Below are 16,378 nucleotides of genomic sequence, written 5' to 3'. Positions count from 1 at the left end.
TGGCACCACAATCTTTTCTATGTCAGCCAGATAATGAAAAGGAAAAATAGCAAATTCTCACTTACTGTGACAATAGTATAGTGGTTTGGAAAGGTTTTTGTAGGATAAACAGCTCTCATGTATTTTGAATGTGTGCCACATGTTTCTGCAACAGATCATGGAATGAATATAATTTTTCTTTTAATTGACAGTCTTAAAAAACAAATCAAAACAACAAAAAAAATAAAGTCAGTTGCTCTGGTATTAGAGGGGAAATGTGACTCCAAATTAAGACGCATACATTGTGGTATCTCCTTGTAAGTTGGGCCTCCCATCCCATTGCAGTCAATAGACTCTGGACACTCGATTCAGCTGTCTAAAACCTATACACCTCAGGCCATTTGAGACGTGTTTATTGAACCTGCCTGGCCTTCAGATGCTGCTCCTACATCCTGTCTGCCAACCCAAATGAGTGTCTCAGATACTTCTGAGACCCAAAATGGCACCAGAAGTATATGTTTATGCAATGAGACTGAAGTCTCAGGTCATCAGAGATATCTTGCAGGGCTGTTTGGTGACCACATACATGGGAAGGACTCAGTTGCTCAAACCCTGTAGTCTGGTGCCATTTGAGATACACTCAGATATCCAAGACATCTGCATGAAAGAAGGCAGTTTTGATGGAAGATCACTGGGAGACCTGGTGTTTCTGACACAGCTGCTGAAGGCCACCTAGGAGAGGCTACCACACTCTGAAGTGTACTAGAAATCCAGGTTAAGGCAAAAATTTGTCCTGTGGCACCCTCTGTTGGTTGAGCTGACTTGCTTCTAGGCTTTTGAACTGGGCTGTATAGACTGTACTAAGCACAAATGCACTGACTACAATAAGCATGCAGACATCTCACATGCAGACACCTCCAAGAACACGTATCTAAATGTACGTGTCCTGCTCTGTAGGGAATCCCACCCCAGGTGACCTACCTTTATCTCCAAACATTGCATCACTTTTCAGCAATCCAAGGCACTTACCACACCTGAACATCTCTAATCCACTGTAGTATCCATCTTACTTACACACAGAACAAAGAAGCCTTACTGCCATTTTTTAATCTAACTCAGGTAGAGAAACAGTTCCGTATTAAGCTGTAAGTCAGATGATTATTTGATTCACACTCAAACACACTTTATTATTTGATGTACGGTGTTTCAATCAAAGAACAGAAACTGATTTTAACTGAACAACTTCAACTAAACAATGAAAGCCTGAAATTATTTTACAAAACTGTTCTGGTGCAGTACAGAAAAAAAAAAAGGCTTAAAGATTGTTTAAAGAAGGTCTGAAAAATTGACAAACACATGAGAGACTCAGCATATTTTTTAATTGATTTCTCTTGAATGGCAAAGGAACTACATTCATAGTGCATATATTCTATAAAAACTAGCTTGATTAGCTCTACTGGAAGTCCTTGATCAATGGAGTTGATAGAGAAGAAATATTTTATGCTACAAATGAGCACTGACTTGTGGCTGCATGATTTTTTCACTGATTCAAGTTCCTTCCAATGTCAGAATGGCATCAAAGCATAAAGTATTTGCAGAAGAAGTCAGGTTTACACACTGCTTCAAGTTCAGACCTCTGCATACCCTCATTATTCACAAATAAGATTTTAAAGTATTCAGTAAAATGTAGTACTTTGTAGCATTCATGTGAAGTTTTCAAATGACCACAATAGAAGCAGAATATGATAAATTCAGAACAGATATGAACACTGTCAATTTAGACTATTACTTCTGAGAAGAAATGAATAAACATACAGACATTTTGTCCAGGTACAAAATGTATCAAGAGCTGAGCTCTGAAACAGTAAGGAAATTTTAACTAAGTGTGCACTAATGGGTCTCTCTTTTTAGAGCCCTTTACAGCACAAGCTAAATATCTTCAACTTACTCTTTCTCTCAATATTCAGAAATACTGGGACACAGCTACTTGAACCTTACTGCAATCACATCAATATATTAAATGATACCTATATGTAAATTACATTGCATTTAAATCTAATATAGTAATATTCACCAATATACTTTTAAGTATGCAACTTCTCTTTAATAACTTAAAATATCTGATTTGAAAAAGTGTATATTTGAGGAAATTTTCCAATAACCTAATGCATTTTCTCTTCATATTATACATTAACGATGATCTTCTTATCAGCTAGAATTTTTCAATGGAGTAAAGAGAATGCAGGAAATCCTTCTCTGGCAGTTTTTTTCAGTCTTAAACTGTATTTGAATGTATATTTTAAACTACTTAATAAAAAGCTGCTGACCAGTATTAGAGGCCTTGTTAAGAAAAGTCCTGTTTCCTGTGTCCTCAAATACAAGCATTAATATAGAACATATGATGAAAATATACAACTGATGAGGGAGACTTGGTTTGTGATTTTCTTATTGCTGACTAACACATACGCATGACAGGAGCAAAAGGGACTGGATAGGTTTCATGTAGACTTTTAAAGAAAATAGTCAAAGCAGTCTTGGTAACTTACGGAGTTTTTCAATATTTGGCAGCAAAGAACTCCAAGTTTGCAAGTATTCTGCTCTAAACCCATCCATTGAAAACAGGATAAGTGGTGGCAGATCAAACCTACAGGAAAATATGAGTTTGTCATTGTAAAGGAGTTTGGAGAGTTGGTGACTTGTTAAGATCTTTAACACCACCATAAATTCTACTTTTTAAAGTGGGAACCAGAATTACCATGTACTTCCCAGAACTAATATCACAGTGTGAGATAAATAAATAGTTCAATTTTGAGAGCAAATACATAGTCCTCCTGAAAAAAAATCATGGACAAATAAAACACAAGTAAACACAGTAACATGGCATATATAGAATATAGCAGTAGTATTTGCAGAATAAACCACACTATATATTGAACCTAGGAAATATACAGAATATATTTTTGTAGAATAAAATGCAGTATATATAGAACCTAGGAAAACAAATTGGGTTTTGTTAATATTTTTATTAAAAATACAAATACAAATAAATACCTATGCTGCTGACTAGCATCCAAATACAATCCCAGAGTACAGAACAGTCAAAGTACCTCTGTACACAGTAACAGTTTGAACTCTGTCTCTTGTCTCTCAATGCATCTTAAAAAACCTCTCAAGGCAGCTGCACAAGGACTGTAAAATTAGAGCAATAACCCAGCAAGCGGTTTGGGTCACTTGGCCTCAGTGCTGGGAAACTCAGTATCTTTGCAACGCCAGGTTCGTGCTGAGCCCGTACCTTACCACATCACTAAGCAGTCCATGTTCTTTGTAGATTATATCTTTCGAGTTTCCCAGCTCTTATGGTGCTGGAGAAAAGTTCTTTGCCTCAAGGCCCCTGACAGACTGAACTCAAAGCTACAAAAGAAACACAGCATCTACCGATGTGCTGAGGGTGAGACTTCACATACAGAAACAAGGATAAAAGCCTCAGATCTGAGTTCCTACTGTAGGTATGAGTAAACAGGCACAAACTGCAGCTGATCTCCAGAACAGTGTTGAAATTCTTGTTATAAAAATTCTAACTAGGAGGTACTAGCTGTGAAAATAAACCTTGAAGTTATTAAATATCCTTTCTATTAACCAACCTAAAAGGACTCCTAAAGAAAAATGCATTAGCAGTTATAAAGTGCCGGTGCTATAGAATCTTTTTTCATAACATCAAGTGACAAAAATCAGTAGGATTAAGGCATCTAGTTCTACAAATTTAGTCTTTTTGTTAAACACCTTTATAGATTCTTCAGTCTTCTCAGAAACAGATAAAGAAAGATAAAAATTGTAAACATGCCATCAAATTAAAAATGTAGTTTGAAGTAGGCTTCACTACACGTAGTATCTATAATAAACCCAAATATGTGTAATTTATAGGAATGGTTTGCTAAATAAGTCTGGAAAATACTGGGGGAGAAAATAATTAATAAAACTCATTTTCTGATAACTGACTCCAAACCACTTCTTGAATAATACTTAAGAGTGATAACTATTAAAAAAAAATTTATGTATCCACATAAAAAAGTAATCACCACCCCCGTTCTTTTCTCATTCACAGTGATCTTTCCAAAGCATGGAACTATACTGGCACTTTGTATAAAACTAGTTTGTATAAAACAGCATCCTGATTGGAATCTGAAATTAAACAGAGCTTTATATAGCAATGCTGTTAACAGCACTTAAAGAAGCCCTCCTCCACTAGTTTCTGAGCTTTAGCCTATGAAACTGTGTTAACTCAGCAAGTTATTTGTTAACTGAAAAAATATATTGTTATACCTATGTTGGGAGATGCATACAGGGACCCATGAAGAGGCCACAATAGTAAAGGTATTATTATTATTATAACTAAACTAAATTGGCAGTACAATAGACAGAAAAATGGATAACATCACAAATACCATAATTGAACTAGAAAATAATCAATTTTTCTTTGAGAACAACTTTTAAAATTGTGTTTCTGTCTAACCTCTACCTGTGATTCTGCAATATTGCTCAAATAGGAAAATATCTAATGGTGGGCTTTGGAATGACCATGTTCTATCTTTTGTAGATATACGGCTACTTTCATAGCTTCTTTTTCATCACACCTTTCTTCCCACAGATGATTCAAGTAAAAAACCCCTGTTACTTAGATAAAGAACTGCAGTCACAGATTCTAACAGTTATTATAGCTTGCATAGGGCGATTTCCCTGAATTGTCAGATAATATAAAGTAGACTATGAACAATTCGTGATACATGAACCTTGAGATAACTCTAACAATTTTTCCAGGTCTTTGCATACTGACTTTCAAGCTGAACTCCTGTACTCTGCTCTAATCTGTAAATGATAAATGAATGTGCAACAAAATGACAAAGGTTTCAGAAAGCAAAAACATCGCTATCCACAAACTGCTTCTGTAGAATATTCCTTAGGGCAGGAACTTTATTCTCAGTAAATATGAAAACCTCAGGAAGACCTCCTTCAGCCACTGGAGTATTTCTGACCATCACCATTTTATTTGCTAAGAAGACAAAATTATTTTATCCTACCCAGTTGGACACTGAGGAGTTTCAAGTGATACACATGGTTCTTCTACCCAAGGTATTTCACCTAAAAGGACAAAAGGAAATACTGAGTCAGCATTTAAAAACCCCACACAAATAACAAAGCAGCTTCCTGGTTGATCTTTCTAGAGCTCTTCCTGGTACTTTTTCTGCTTCAATACAGAATTATAGAAACATATGGTTAAAGAGGCCTTCAGAAATCATTTAGTGCAAGCTATTAGGCCCTCAAACCCTGGAAGGTATAATGGTTAAACATGTAAGTTATAAATAAAGCACATGTACTACACAGACAAGGAAACAAACAAAATGGATTTGAAATCCCTGTGAAATCTTAGCCCAAGTTGTATCTGGTTTTAAATGGAAAACATTTAAACTGTACCCTGTCCACACTGGATTAGTCTTCTTTTTTTGCAGATATCATTTACACATTTAGACATGATTGCCAGGGCTCCCTTTAGTTTTTTGTTGGTTTTGTTGGTGGTGGTGGTTTTTTAAGTGAAAAGAACCAAAACTGCTTCAATCTTTCCTTGTTGACCATGGCTTCCAAATTTCAATAGATTCTTTCTGTTCTCCTTTTGATATTCTCCACCTGTTTCATAGCTATACTCATTTATGATTAAATTTGACCATCTCTTTGGAAGAAATAAGGGAGGTCAATGAGAGAAGAAAGAAGGAAAGCATCCAAGGGAAAAAATATAAAGAAAAGAGAAGACAGTAGCTCTTGAAGTTCACAGCTCACCACAGAAAGCTTCTATCCCAGCAACAAGCCAAAGGCAAGGATGTACAGTGACCTCAACTAGGTCAGCTCAATCAATTTAGCACCTAGTCAAACTCCTAATCGCTTTTAGCTTTAATTACATTTAGGTGACAAATACAATTTTGCAGGAGTTGCCTTAAATCTCTGTCACCTCACAACATAAAGGAACTCCCATAACACATACCATGTTTTATGCCCTTGGTATACTCCTCAAGTCTCATTCCTGTAATCCAGTTTTCATAGAATCATAGAATAATTTGGGTTGGAAGGCACCTTCGAAGGTCATCTAGTCCAACCACCTGCAATGAGCAGGGACATCTTCAACTAGATCTGGTTGCTCAGAGACCTGTCCAGCCTGGCCTTGAATGTCTCTGGGGATGGAGCATCTGCCACCTCACTGGGCAACCTGTGCCAGTGTTTTACCACCCTCAGTTTTACCAATGCTATTCTTTATGTGTTTAGCCAGAATCTGTATGAAACAATCAGCCATGAACAAAGATATTCAGAAATAAGTAAAACATAAGAAATTCAATCTGAAAATTAATCTCTAATAAAAAGGATGGGAAAATTTAAATCAGGGGGTAATTACTACAATATGTACTTTGGGTTGCATGAAATTTGAAGCAGGTAACGTGTCTCCATCTATTTTGGAAAAAAAAAAAACAAAACCACAAAAACCCCACATTGAATGTACTACTGCAATATTCAAAACCTTCTGTCTTTCTTATAAATGACACACATTCATACTGATCTCCAGTCAAAAATACCAAAAGCTTCACTTCAGAAATCTTAATTTTTTCCAAAACATCACTGTAAGACTTCATCTTGATAAACAAGTGCATCTACTTCTATATTTGCCACATTTGCCCATCTATTTATTTCACATTACAACATATATGTAAATCTTTTTGACTTTTGATTTACCTTTGCAAACACTGTTGTAGTTTACACAGCAGTCTTTCTCCTGCAAGCAGTCATCAGAACAAGAGCAGTAACTTCCAGGTATCCGTGTTTCACCACAACGGAAATTAGTGCACCTCCAAGATCGGGCTGAAAATTGGAAGAAAAATATTATGATTTGCATCACAGAACCTTATGTAAACTTCTTTGTGTGGAAATCCCCCAAATGGGTTAAAAAAAAAAAAAAAAAAAACAAAAAAGGTTTTGTTAAACTATAATTTAAATGTCCTGCTTCACTGGCTTTAGAACTTTTATCTGAAAGGAAAACCCAAGATTTTATTTAACATGTAAAGCCTATTTCTGCGGCCACTGAATGATAATGGAGTAATAGAAAAGTCACTCTGTTCAATGCTTTCCACACTTCCTGAAGATCTGGAAAAACAAAACAAAAGAAAACAAAACAAAACAAAAAATCAACCAAACAAAAAACACCCACAAACAAACAAACAAACAAAACCTCTTTCTCTTACAGAAGAGAAAGAGAAGGAAACAGATCCTTTTCTTGCTCTTGTACATGATTTCCAGCAGACAGGAAAGAAAAAGTGATAAGGATGGAGAAAAATCTGAGCAACTGCCAGAAGAGCAGAGAGAGGAACCAGTGAGGAGTGTGGCCTCGGCATGGGGCCAGCTGGGTCCCCTGGCAGACAGGTCCCCCCTCCAGCTCCAGACCCCACTGAGTGCTGTGTGGGGCTGAGAGTGCCCTGGCCACCCCCTCATTTTCAAAAGCAGAAGAGGTGCTGGCACAGTGGCAGTGTTTCAGGGCCCTTGTCACAGATAACCTACAACTTTTGCTCACGCTCATCCACAGCTTTATCTGGGCCAGGAAACGCATGGCAAAGGCTTTGGTTATGCATGGGTGCCTCAGCAACTCGACACCACCACATCCTTCCCTCGCTGAGGGGACAGGACATGACTTCCATATATATGCGTAAATACAATACTTTATCCTTTTCCTATTACTATCATGAGAAAAAATAAACTCAAGCCCAAACAGAAAACCAGTGAGCATTGCCTGTATGGGCACATACTTGGCTCCAGGCAGGTGTCCTCGTAGTCCCAGCAGCAGTCCTGCCGCTCAGCGCAGCCGCTGTCGCACCGGCAGCCGGGCATCTCTTTCCTGAACTGCTCGTTGCATTTGTGCCTGCAGCTGACTGAAAGGAGAAGGGAGCCAGTCTGAGTGCTTGAAGAGAGGCCAGTTAAATGGATCATGGACACAGGCTGCAGGGAGAAATGTGCAGAATAATTTCCAAAATCTGTTTCCTGAGTCATTTTCCAATGCGCTCACTAGCACAAGGGTCACCAAGGTGAAACAAAAACCACAGGAACTCCTCTGGACGTTGAAGGCCCTGGTGGTTGACTGGGCTGTGCTCGCTCAGAGCCTGTGTCAGGGCTGTTTCTGCAGCAGGTCTCGTGTTGGAAATGGAGACACTCAGTTCTTCACCACAGTTCTGACACCTTAGTGCAAGGAGAAGGGAGAGCCTTGGCTCTCCCAAGGATACCTGAAGACACCATGAGACAACCCCAAATCTCCAAACATCACCCACAGCTCCACACTAGCCAGGACGAGCCTTGTGTCTGCATTCTCTGTACTGCAGAAATACTGCTTGAACCACTCTGAGCACCTACATTTCCAGCTTTCTTGTCCACTCAGACTGTTATGACTAGGACAGGTATAACTACTCAGATTTGCGGGTGCATTTTGTTATAGTTGCCAAAAAGTTCATGCTTTTGCAGGGTGCACTGCCTACAAAATTGAGGCTTTAATATACACTGTATGGAAATCATGTTGAGTTAAACTTATTTTTTCAGGCTAACCAGTGTGTTTCACATGTAGAAAGTTCTCATGTTGCACCTTGAGCTTTAAGTACTTACATCAACAACTATTGTTCAGTGCAAGAAAGCTTTGCAAGTAATTAGAATAGCAAGCAATATATTCAATGACCGTAAATGGATCTGTCAAAAGTACAGATGGAAAGAAGTAATTGAGGGTTAAGTGTTTTATGACTGGAGTCTGTTCTGTCAAGAAAGACCTATGATTTTTCACAATTGTACATAAACATTTGAACAGTTTTTCTGTGCTTTTTCAACTGGTTTAGAGTATTTAATTTAATTTTTCCTCTATCCATTTGCTTTTGAACAACTCAAAGTTGTTCAGATGATCTACCTGATTTAAAATGATACAAAATATAGCATGGTGAGCCTAAGTCAAAACAATTATAAACCTTTTCCTCTGTCTGTAATAGAATTGTTCATACCCCTCATAATATGCAGTCCAGGTTTCTGTTTTCTTTACAATATTTATGTAACTGTGTAAGATCAGGAATTTAGTATTTCATTAACATTTATTTTGAATAGTCACTACAATTACAGGAGCTATAAGGAAATTTACCTTGAGTTGTATAAACAGATTCAGTCGCACTATCACCAGATGGAAAGTCCGTGCTGATTTTTAAACATACAGAATGACAGCTCCTCCTGACTCCTTTCCAGGCCCCTTCTCCAGACACCACAAGCCCATATCACCCATCTTGACCACAACTCCTTTTGCTAATGTACAGCAACACCCCTGCCCATTGCCCTCATAGCAAATGCAACTGCACAAAATTGCGTCCTGCTCCGGGCTGAGGCTTCCCCTCCCACTCCACAGTGCAATACCATGTGTCGTGAACTCATCTGTCCCAAGCAGGTCTGGTTATTAAAGTAGTAAATAAAGTTAGGCAGTCCTTCATTAGGGTTGTTCTGTAACACCTGCAGTCAGAGGCACCAAAATGCTAAAATGCTCATTGGGTGCCATATTTCACTTATCACAACTACAACCAAGTTCCTCAGGTGAATGTCAGTGAAAACTAAAGTTGTAGGTATCTAGGTATTTTACACAGAAAGTTGCAATATATCATGGACATCATCAAAAAGCAGTTATAGTTACACCTTGTCCTATTTGCTAGGCTCAGAGTATTGAAAGATCTCAGAAGGAGCTAAGACTTGATAAGTAGGTAAACAAGTTCAATATGTGTTGACTAGGAAGAAATAGACTGTACTTCCTTGAACTCATCCAGTATGAGATTACTATTGTCTTGATTCTACAGGAAGGGTTTTATTTAATTTACCATGTGGTATGTTTGTTCTCATCTGGCTTGACTCCATGATAACAAAATGCTGCTTTGTTTCTCTAACTAAAAAACAACATCCCACCAAATCAAAGCATTATCTCCTTTCTACCACAGCTTTACAGAAACTGAAGTTTTCAGAGACAATCATAATCAGTTTTAACATTAGGCACCTGAATTATGCCAAATGTACCCAAAGCGTAAGTCCTGAAGATGGTCTAATATCTCTTCTACAAAACATAGTGCTTAGATAATTGAAGGGTATTATATGTAAAAGATAAGTCCTATCTCAAATTTCCTAAGTATTATTAAAAAAAAAAAAATAATCCAAACTTCTTGTGAACTAGGTTTAACACTTCTGGAAAGAGAAGCAAGGTTTTTCAAGTATAGATTGTCAGTGTACGGTTTTAATACAATCCAACTTGAAAACTTTATTTTCACAGGTGTTAAGTTTTCACAGAGCATTTACATTATGCTATAAAAGAGCCCCTGCTGAAGGCCTCTACCAGATTTTGCTTCAGTGGTAATTATGCTGGAAGTATCATAAACATACCTTGCTCCTGGTTTCCACGCTTCAGTCCTAGTCCTAAACCTAGTCCCAGGGATACAATCACCAAAGCACACAGCAGAACCTGTCACATAGACACAGGAAAATTAAAGTTCGCAATTGTGATAAACTGTTATGTTTCTTGGAAATTACCAGTGTGATTATTATTTCTACTTCTTGTGAACTAATCATTTATCTGGACTTGTTTATAAAAAAATTGGACACATGCTGAACCTGAAGATAGGAGAGGCACAAGAATGATAATCTTGTGAACTGCTTACAAGCCAACACCTTAATACTACACTTTTAACCTATGGCCCATCCCATGTTGTAATCAGGAAAGTCTTTGCTGGGGAAAAGACAGTAGGAATTATTATAATCAACATGTTTACCTATTTTGCAAATTCTTAATCTGTGTAAAGAAAAGGAAATTATTTTTATTTAGCTTCTGTAATGGAAAAAAACAAAAACAAAAACAAACAAACAAACAAACACACACACACACACACACACAAAAAAAAAAACAAAAACAAAAACCAGCTTCTTTCTGAAATGCTCACAGAGATTTCTTAAGAGCCTCAGCTGGATGGAGGCTGCAAGTGCCACATTTTCACCCACATGCCAGTTTCTCATAACAAGTCTCCCCAGTAATGAGGTTAGAGAAATTGAAAAGAGACAACCAGCCCAAGGAAACCTCATAACAGAAAGCAGCATAATGTTTGGGAGATGGGGAAGCGCTGAGGGGGCCTCTATCAGTTTAACAGACACTTGAGATGAATGTCAATGCACACTGACTGAAAGGCAGAGTGAAAAGTGAACAGCCCTCTCAGAGTATTTCATTGTGTATGTGCTTTCCTCTTCACTAAAGCAATGATGGGAAATAAAGTGCATATCACAGAAAATCACCATAAACCAGCCCAGTTTACTTCCCATCTTTGCCTCAGAGCCTTCTCTTGTGTCCTACCATCTCCAGAACCCACCAGACACTAGCAAATACTAAGATTCAAAATAAAGTAGAAAGAAGAGACACTTACGCTTATACTAAGTATTACTGTAATGGAGCCTCTTAACTGAGACTACAGCAAGAATAAGCTGAGAAAAACTGTACATGTGAGTAGGATATAACCAAGTGCACATAAGCCATCTTGTTACTCTTCACTCATCCCTGCTCACAAAAACACCCTACCCTCTTTGTTATTTCCATGCGCTGCCCGGTTCTCAGGCATGGGTGCACAATTTGGCCATGCAGCAGCTCCACACCGGGACACAGTCTAAGCACACATTATTTCTTCCTATCATACACCAGGAAGATCCAGGCGCACAAGCCAGTAAGTCAGGAGAATGGTACACTCCAACCAGCCCTCCAACAGGGACAACCAGAAGACCAAACTGTGGGTCTGGCATGGCACGTATCTCTTCCTCTGGACACAGACAGTCGGAGGGGCTCCCTCCACACCGCACACTTTCTCCTCCTACTGTTATCCTCCGTGCAACTGCACTCAACAGTATGCTCTTTATCCCTGGCTGCCCACCCTCTCCAGCCTCACGTCAATGATTTTTTTCTTAAGCAACACCAAAAACCAGCAACACCAAAGCTACTTCCTTCACACTTTATTTTCTTTCTGCTGCTCACTCCCTGGGTTTTGTGCAGCAGAAATACCCCGAAAGCGGGAATGGAAATGGAATTCGTGAACGAGCTGGCTAAGAGAGACAGACAGATGGGATAGGCTTGTTTAGAAATAGGGCCCAAAGTGGCAGAAATGGTAAAGATCCTCGAAAATACATCCCAGGTGTGAAGGCAGAAATTTAATCCTACATCCAGTCAGCAAGGATTGAGAGTCAGAGGTGCATTTGGGCTAGAACAGCGGCCGCTCCTGCTGGGCAGGGAGGATAATGCTGCCAGGGTAACATCACAGGTTTCCCTGAGTACAGATCAACCCGATCACCAGAGCATGCACTCTTCACCTTAAAGTTCGCTATGGTTTTACCCTCCATTTTCGTTAAAACTCATATTTGTAATTGAAATTAATAGATGATGCTAAATTGAAAGGACACCTCTTACAGCAGCAAACATTCCCACTGCTGCAAGCAATGAGAGCTGAAGTAAAACACAAAACCCATAGCAGGCGTACAGATGAGATACTGCATTTATTATAGCATTTACACAAAGACCCTTCATTTTGTGGCATTCATCCTTAGGGTGAAATAACATTGGTAGCATCTATTCAAACCCTCAGACTTTCCACAGCTAACTTCTATGTCTAAATTCAGGACTATGGCTACTTATCCATAATAAAGTTGTTCCTGATGCATATGCTCTGTTCTCTGGAGGACTTACTGGACTGTGTGACTACTATTCGTGAGTACGCAATTCTCTGCCTAAGCTTTCAGAAAACGTTGCCAAGGAAGTACTTCATGCATACAGTTTATCAAAGACATATAGAAATGGTGTAGAATATTAACAGTTTACACCTTCAAAACTTAGATTTTGGTTTTGTTTGTTTGTTCGTTTGTTTTTTTCATTTGGGTGAGCATTTAAAGACAAGCACATTTGGAATAATTATAATAGTAGTTTCAGGATACTTAAATTTCTCACTTTACTCTTCCAAACATGTCTGGAAAGTATAATTTTCCTTCCTTCATAGTTAAGTATTTTTCCCACATTGTTTCTGATTCGTTTATTTTTACTGAAGCCTTAAGTAAAAAATGCCTGTTCTCTTATATTCTCTTTTTTTCCCCCTCAGTTTCCAATATTTCCTTCGTATTTTATGCAACCTTTGCACAATGCATCATTAAATAGTAAGTTGTATTATGTGCATTGTTCTGATGACATTGAGCTGAAGAGTATCATAATTTGACTATTTTTTTCATAGGGCCGTTTTCAGAATTAAGTTTTGAGTCTTTCAAAAATCAGTACCTGTCATTTTCTCCAAATGACTCTTAAAGCCCTGGGCAAAAGGAAAAGAATTGACACAACATTTGATACGTGGTACTGACAATATTGTATGAAACGGTTCGTTAGTCTTTTCCCATGCCTTGCTTCCGGAGTATTTTTCACCAACAACTTGCCTACCTGTTCTGTTTTGTTAATGACAAGTGCAAAGATAAAAAAGTAAGCAAAAAGTAACTGCGGCTGCTTTGGCTACAAACACATCCGTTTCAAACAAATGTATGAAATAAAGCTTTGAAGCTTTGTCTTAGCTGTGCAAAAGAACTATGAGGTATCATTGTAAAGCAAAAAGTGCAGTCAACTGTCGGAAAAAAAAAGCAAGTTTGCTTGATAAGTACCACGCGAACTTTAGAAATCTGCCAGTGAAGTTAGTGCATTCATGCTGTAAAACCTTAAGCACTAGTTACCAAGCTACCCCGAAGGATTTATATTAATACAACGAAGCTTCTGAAACTTTTGCAGATTTGAGAATTGTTAAACCAGCAGCCCTGAAGAACAGCACCTACTTACAGCACAAATAGCCTTGTATTTCAGGAGTGTTTTTTTCTTCACAAAATCTGTTGGTTTTAAAGACGCCTCATCCAAATATCCTTTTTCATGGTTGATGATATCGTCCTGAAGCTCCATTTTGCCAAGATCTGCCTCTTGGCTGTGCATACGCTGCGTTCCTCAGCCGGATTAGCTGCAACTAAGACGCTACTCCTGCCTCCACGTGTATACGTACTTTGTTCATAGGGGTTGTATGAGACCTCAGCTTTTGCATCACTAATAGGTTTGCAGGATGCCAAAGTAAGCAGGAAAACGACACAAAAAGGTCAAAGGCTGATAAACATTATCTGTGCACAGAGAGCCTGTCTCTCACATTTCAAGATAAGGATGGCATTAGATAAACTCTTAACTGGAGATTAGGAGTAATATGTTGCTAAGCAATAAAATGCAAAAATGACACAAATGTAAGTACTCAGCTATTTGGTTAATAGCTTGTCATCCAGAGTATTTGTTATCTTCAAATAAAGTGTTAAATATGTTAAATACAATGAATATGAAAGTAGACAGTTTCTTAACTCCTGCTTTGTGTCATGCCTATGTTTACATGTCTCCTCCCTTTTTAAGCACCAAAGGATTCCTCACATTTCGTTTCAATGCACCTTTCTCACATACTTCTTTCAGCTTGTTACATTTTTTTCAGTAGTGATAGATGTTCTCATTAAAAACAAAAGGTATACAGCCAAATAAAATTCAGTTAAAAAAATGAAAAAGTTTTGTTCAAGTGCAATTTGAAATTTATTTGGCTTTCAATTTGGTGGTTAATGTTAAGAGTTGTTTGTTAGGAAAATGTACCTTCAGAGCCTACTAAGGCTATTCAAAGTGTAACCATTCAAACGTTGATCCGATTCTAAAGTTGAGCACCCCATCAGCTGTAATTTATAATACATAAATTCATAATATTAGTAATTATTTAAAAAAAATCCAAAGCTGGTATGAATAAAATTAACTACACTGCAGCCCAAACCAGTACAATCTCTACACCTTATTCTATACCATTTGTGTCATGCTCATGTCCCACATTATCCAATACATCCCCATTTATCAACCCCTCACCCCAAACATCTTTTGATATACAGGAAGACATCATTCCTTTTATCTATGGGCCACCCCTTATCATGTCCGATGGGTTCACTTCTTCCATAATCTGGGTTCCATCTGTTATAGTGGTTGCTCAGGACACGAGGGACAGTGTGTTGTGTGGAGTTATTCACTACCAAAACCTATTCAGGTTGGGTCCCACTTGCAGGGCTTCTTGCGAGGCTTGTTCTCTGTTCAGATGGTTCCTATAACTATGCTATAGCACTTCCTATAACACGCAACTCAAACAACAGGCTATAACAATTTAAAATTATATCCATTACAATCTCCAAGTCTCGTCCCTTTGAACCAGGCTATATAGTTTAATATTGCAATGAACTCTTTCCCTTGCCCATGCTCCAGCACAAACTTACGCATCGGCTCCCATCCTTCAGGGGAGCACCAGCTCCAGTGTGGACCTGTCCACAGACACAGACGCTTTGGGGTGTATCTGCTCCAGCATGGACTTGCAGGTCACAGTCCCTTCAGCTGAACAGCATGCCCACTTCAGCAGTACAGGAACAGCAGCAACACCCTAGCCATATGCCAGCCCAGGCACGTGGCCAGTGCTGTTATCAAAAAGTTACCAGGCACAGCAAAGCAAGATGATAAGCATGACAGCAAATAGCAAACAGCAAAAATCACTACACTCTAACATGCAACAAAGCAAGCGAGTCCCATGGCAAGTGTAGGAGCCTGCCTGTTAATAGCTAAACAGCTGTTGCAGCTATAAATCCAGCCTGGCACATTCCAATCAAATCTCTTGTTATCTCGAACACCTCTGGCACTGTAGCGGGTGCCAAAAATCACTGGTGTGGGTTAACCCTGGTAGGCAGCTCAGCTCCACACAGCCCTATTGCCCCAAGGGAGAGAAAACTCATAGGTTGAGATAAAGGCAGTTGTATAAGTAAAGCAAAAGCCATGTGCACAAGCAAAGCAAAACCACAAATTCACTCAGTACTTCCCATGGGCAGGCAGTTTTTCAGTCACTACCAGGAAAGCTGGGCTCCATCACGTGTAACTGGTACTTGGGAGACAAACACCATCACACTGAAAGTCACGCCCTTCCTCCTATTTTCCTCCAAGGTTTTATTGCTGAGCACAATGCCATATGATGTGGGGTATCCCTTGGGGCAGTTGGGGTCAGCTGTCCCAGATGTGCCCCATCCCAACGCCTTGTGCACCCCCAGCCTGCTCACACAGAAGGCCTTGAGGCTGTGCAAGCACTGCTCAGCAATAGCTGGATTGCAAACTGGCTTAAGGAGAGAAGCCAGACAGTGGTAGTCAATGGTGCGGAGTCTAGTTGGAGGCCAGTATCTAGTGGAGTGCCTCAGGGGTCAGTACTGGGGCCAATATTATTCA

General features: G+C 38.9%; 1 protein-coding gene across 2 annotated transcripts in view; it reads right to left on the bottom strand.

The window, feature by feature from the left end:
- The window catches only part of ENPP3 (ectonucleotide pyrophosphatase/phosphodiesterase 3), a 40,229-nt gene extending 24,698 nt beyond the window's left edge, over positions 1-15,531 (bottom strand). The window contains exons 1-7 of one of the 2 annotated variants that reach the window (XM_065056993.1): positions 15,391-15,531; positions 10,447-10,525; positions 7,815-7,937; positions 6,751-6,876; positions 5,055-5,115; positions 2,526-2,623; positions 66-145 (exon numbers count right to left, since the gene is read on the bottom strand). In XM_065056993.1, coding sequence (XP_064913065.1) covers positions 66-145; positions 2,526-2,623; positions 5,055-5,115; positions 6,751-6,876; positions 7,815-7,896 — 447 coding nt within the window. In that variant the 5' untranslated portion in view covers positions 7,897-7,937; positions 10,447-10,525; positions 15,391-15,531. Of the gene's footprint in view, positions 1-65; positions 146-2,525; positions 2,624-5,054; positions 5,116-6,750; positions 6,877-7,814; positions 7,938-10,446; positions 10,526-13,900; positions 14,324-15,390 lie in introns of those variants that run through there. The other variant, XM_065056992.1, reaches the window with a different exon arrangement.
- Positions 15,532-16,378: the final 847 nt, after the last annotated feature.

Source organism: Columba livia, chromosome 3, assembly GCF_036013475.1.
Source record: "Columba livia isolate bColLiv1 breed racing homer chromosome 3, bColLiv1.pat.W.v2, whole genome shotgun sequence".
Classification (NCBI taxonomy): domain Eukaryota; kingdom Metazoa; phylum Chordata; class Aves; order Columbiformes; family Columbidae; genus Columba; species Columba livia.
The sequence above is the reverse complement of the archived record's forward strand: the minus strand, read 5'-3'. Positions and strand labels throughout refer to the sequence as shown.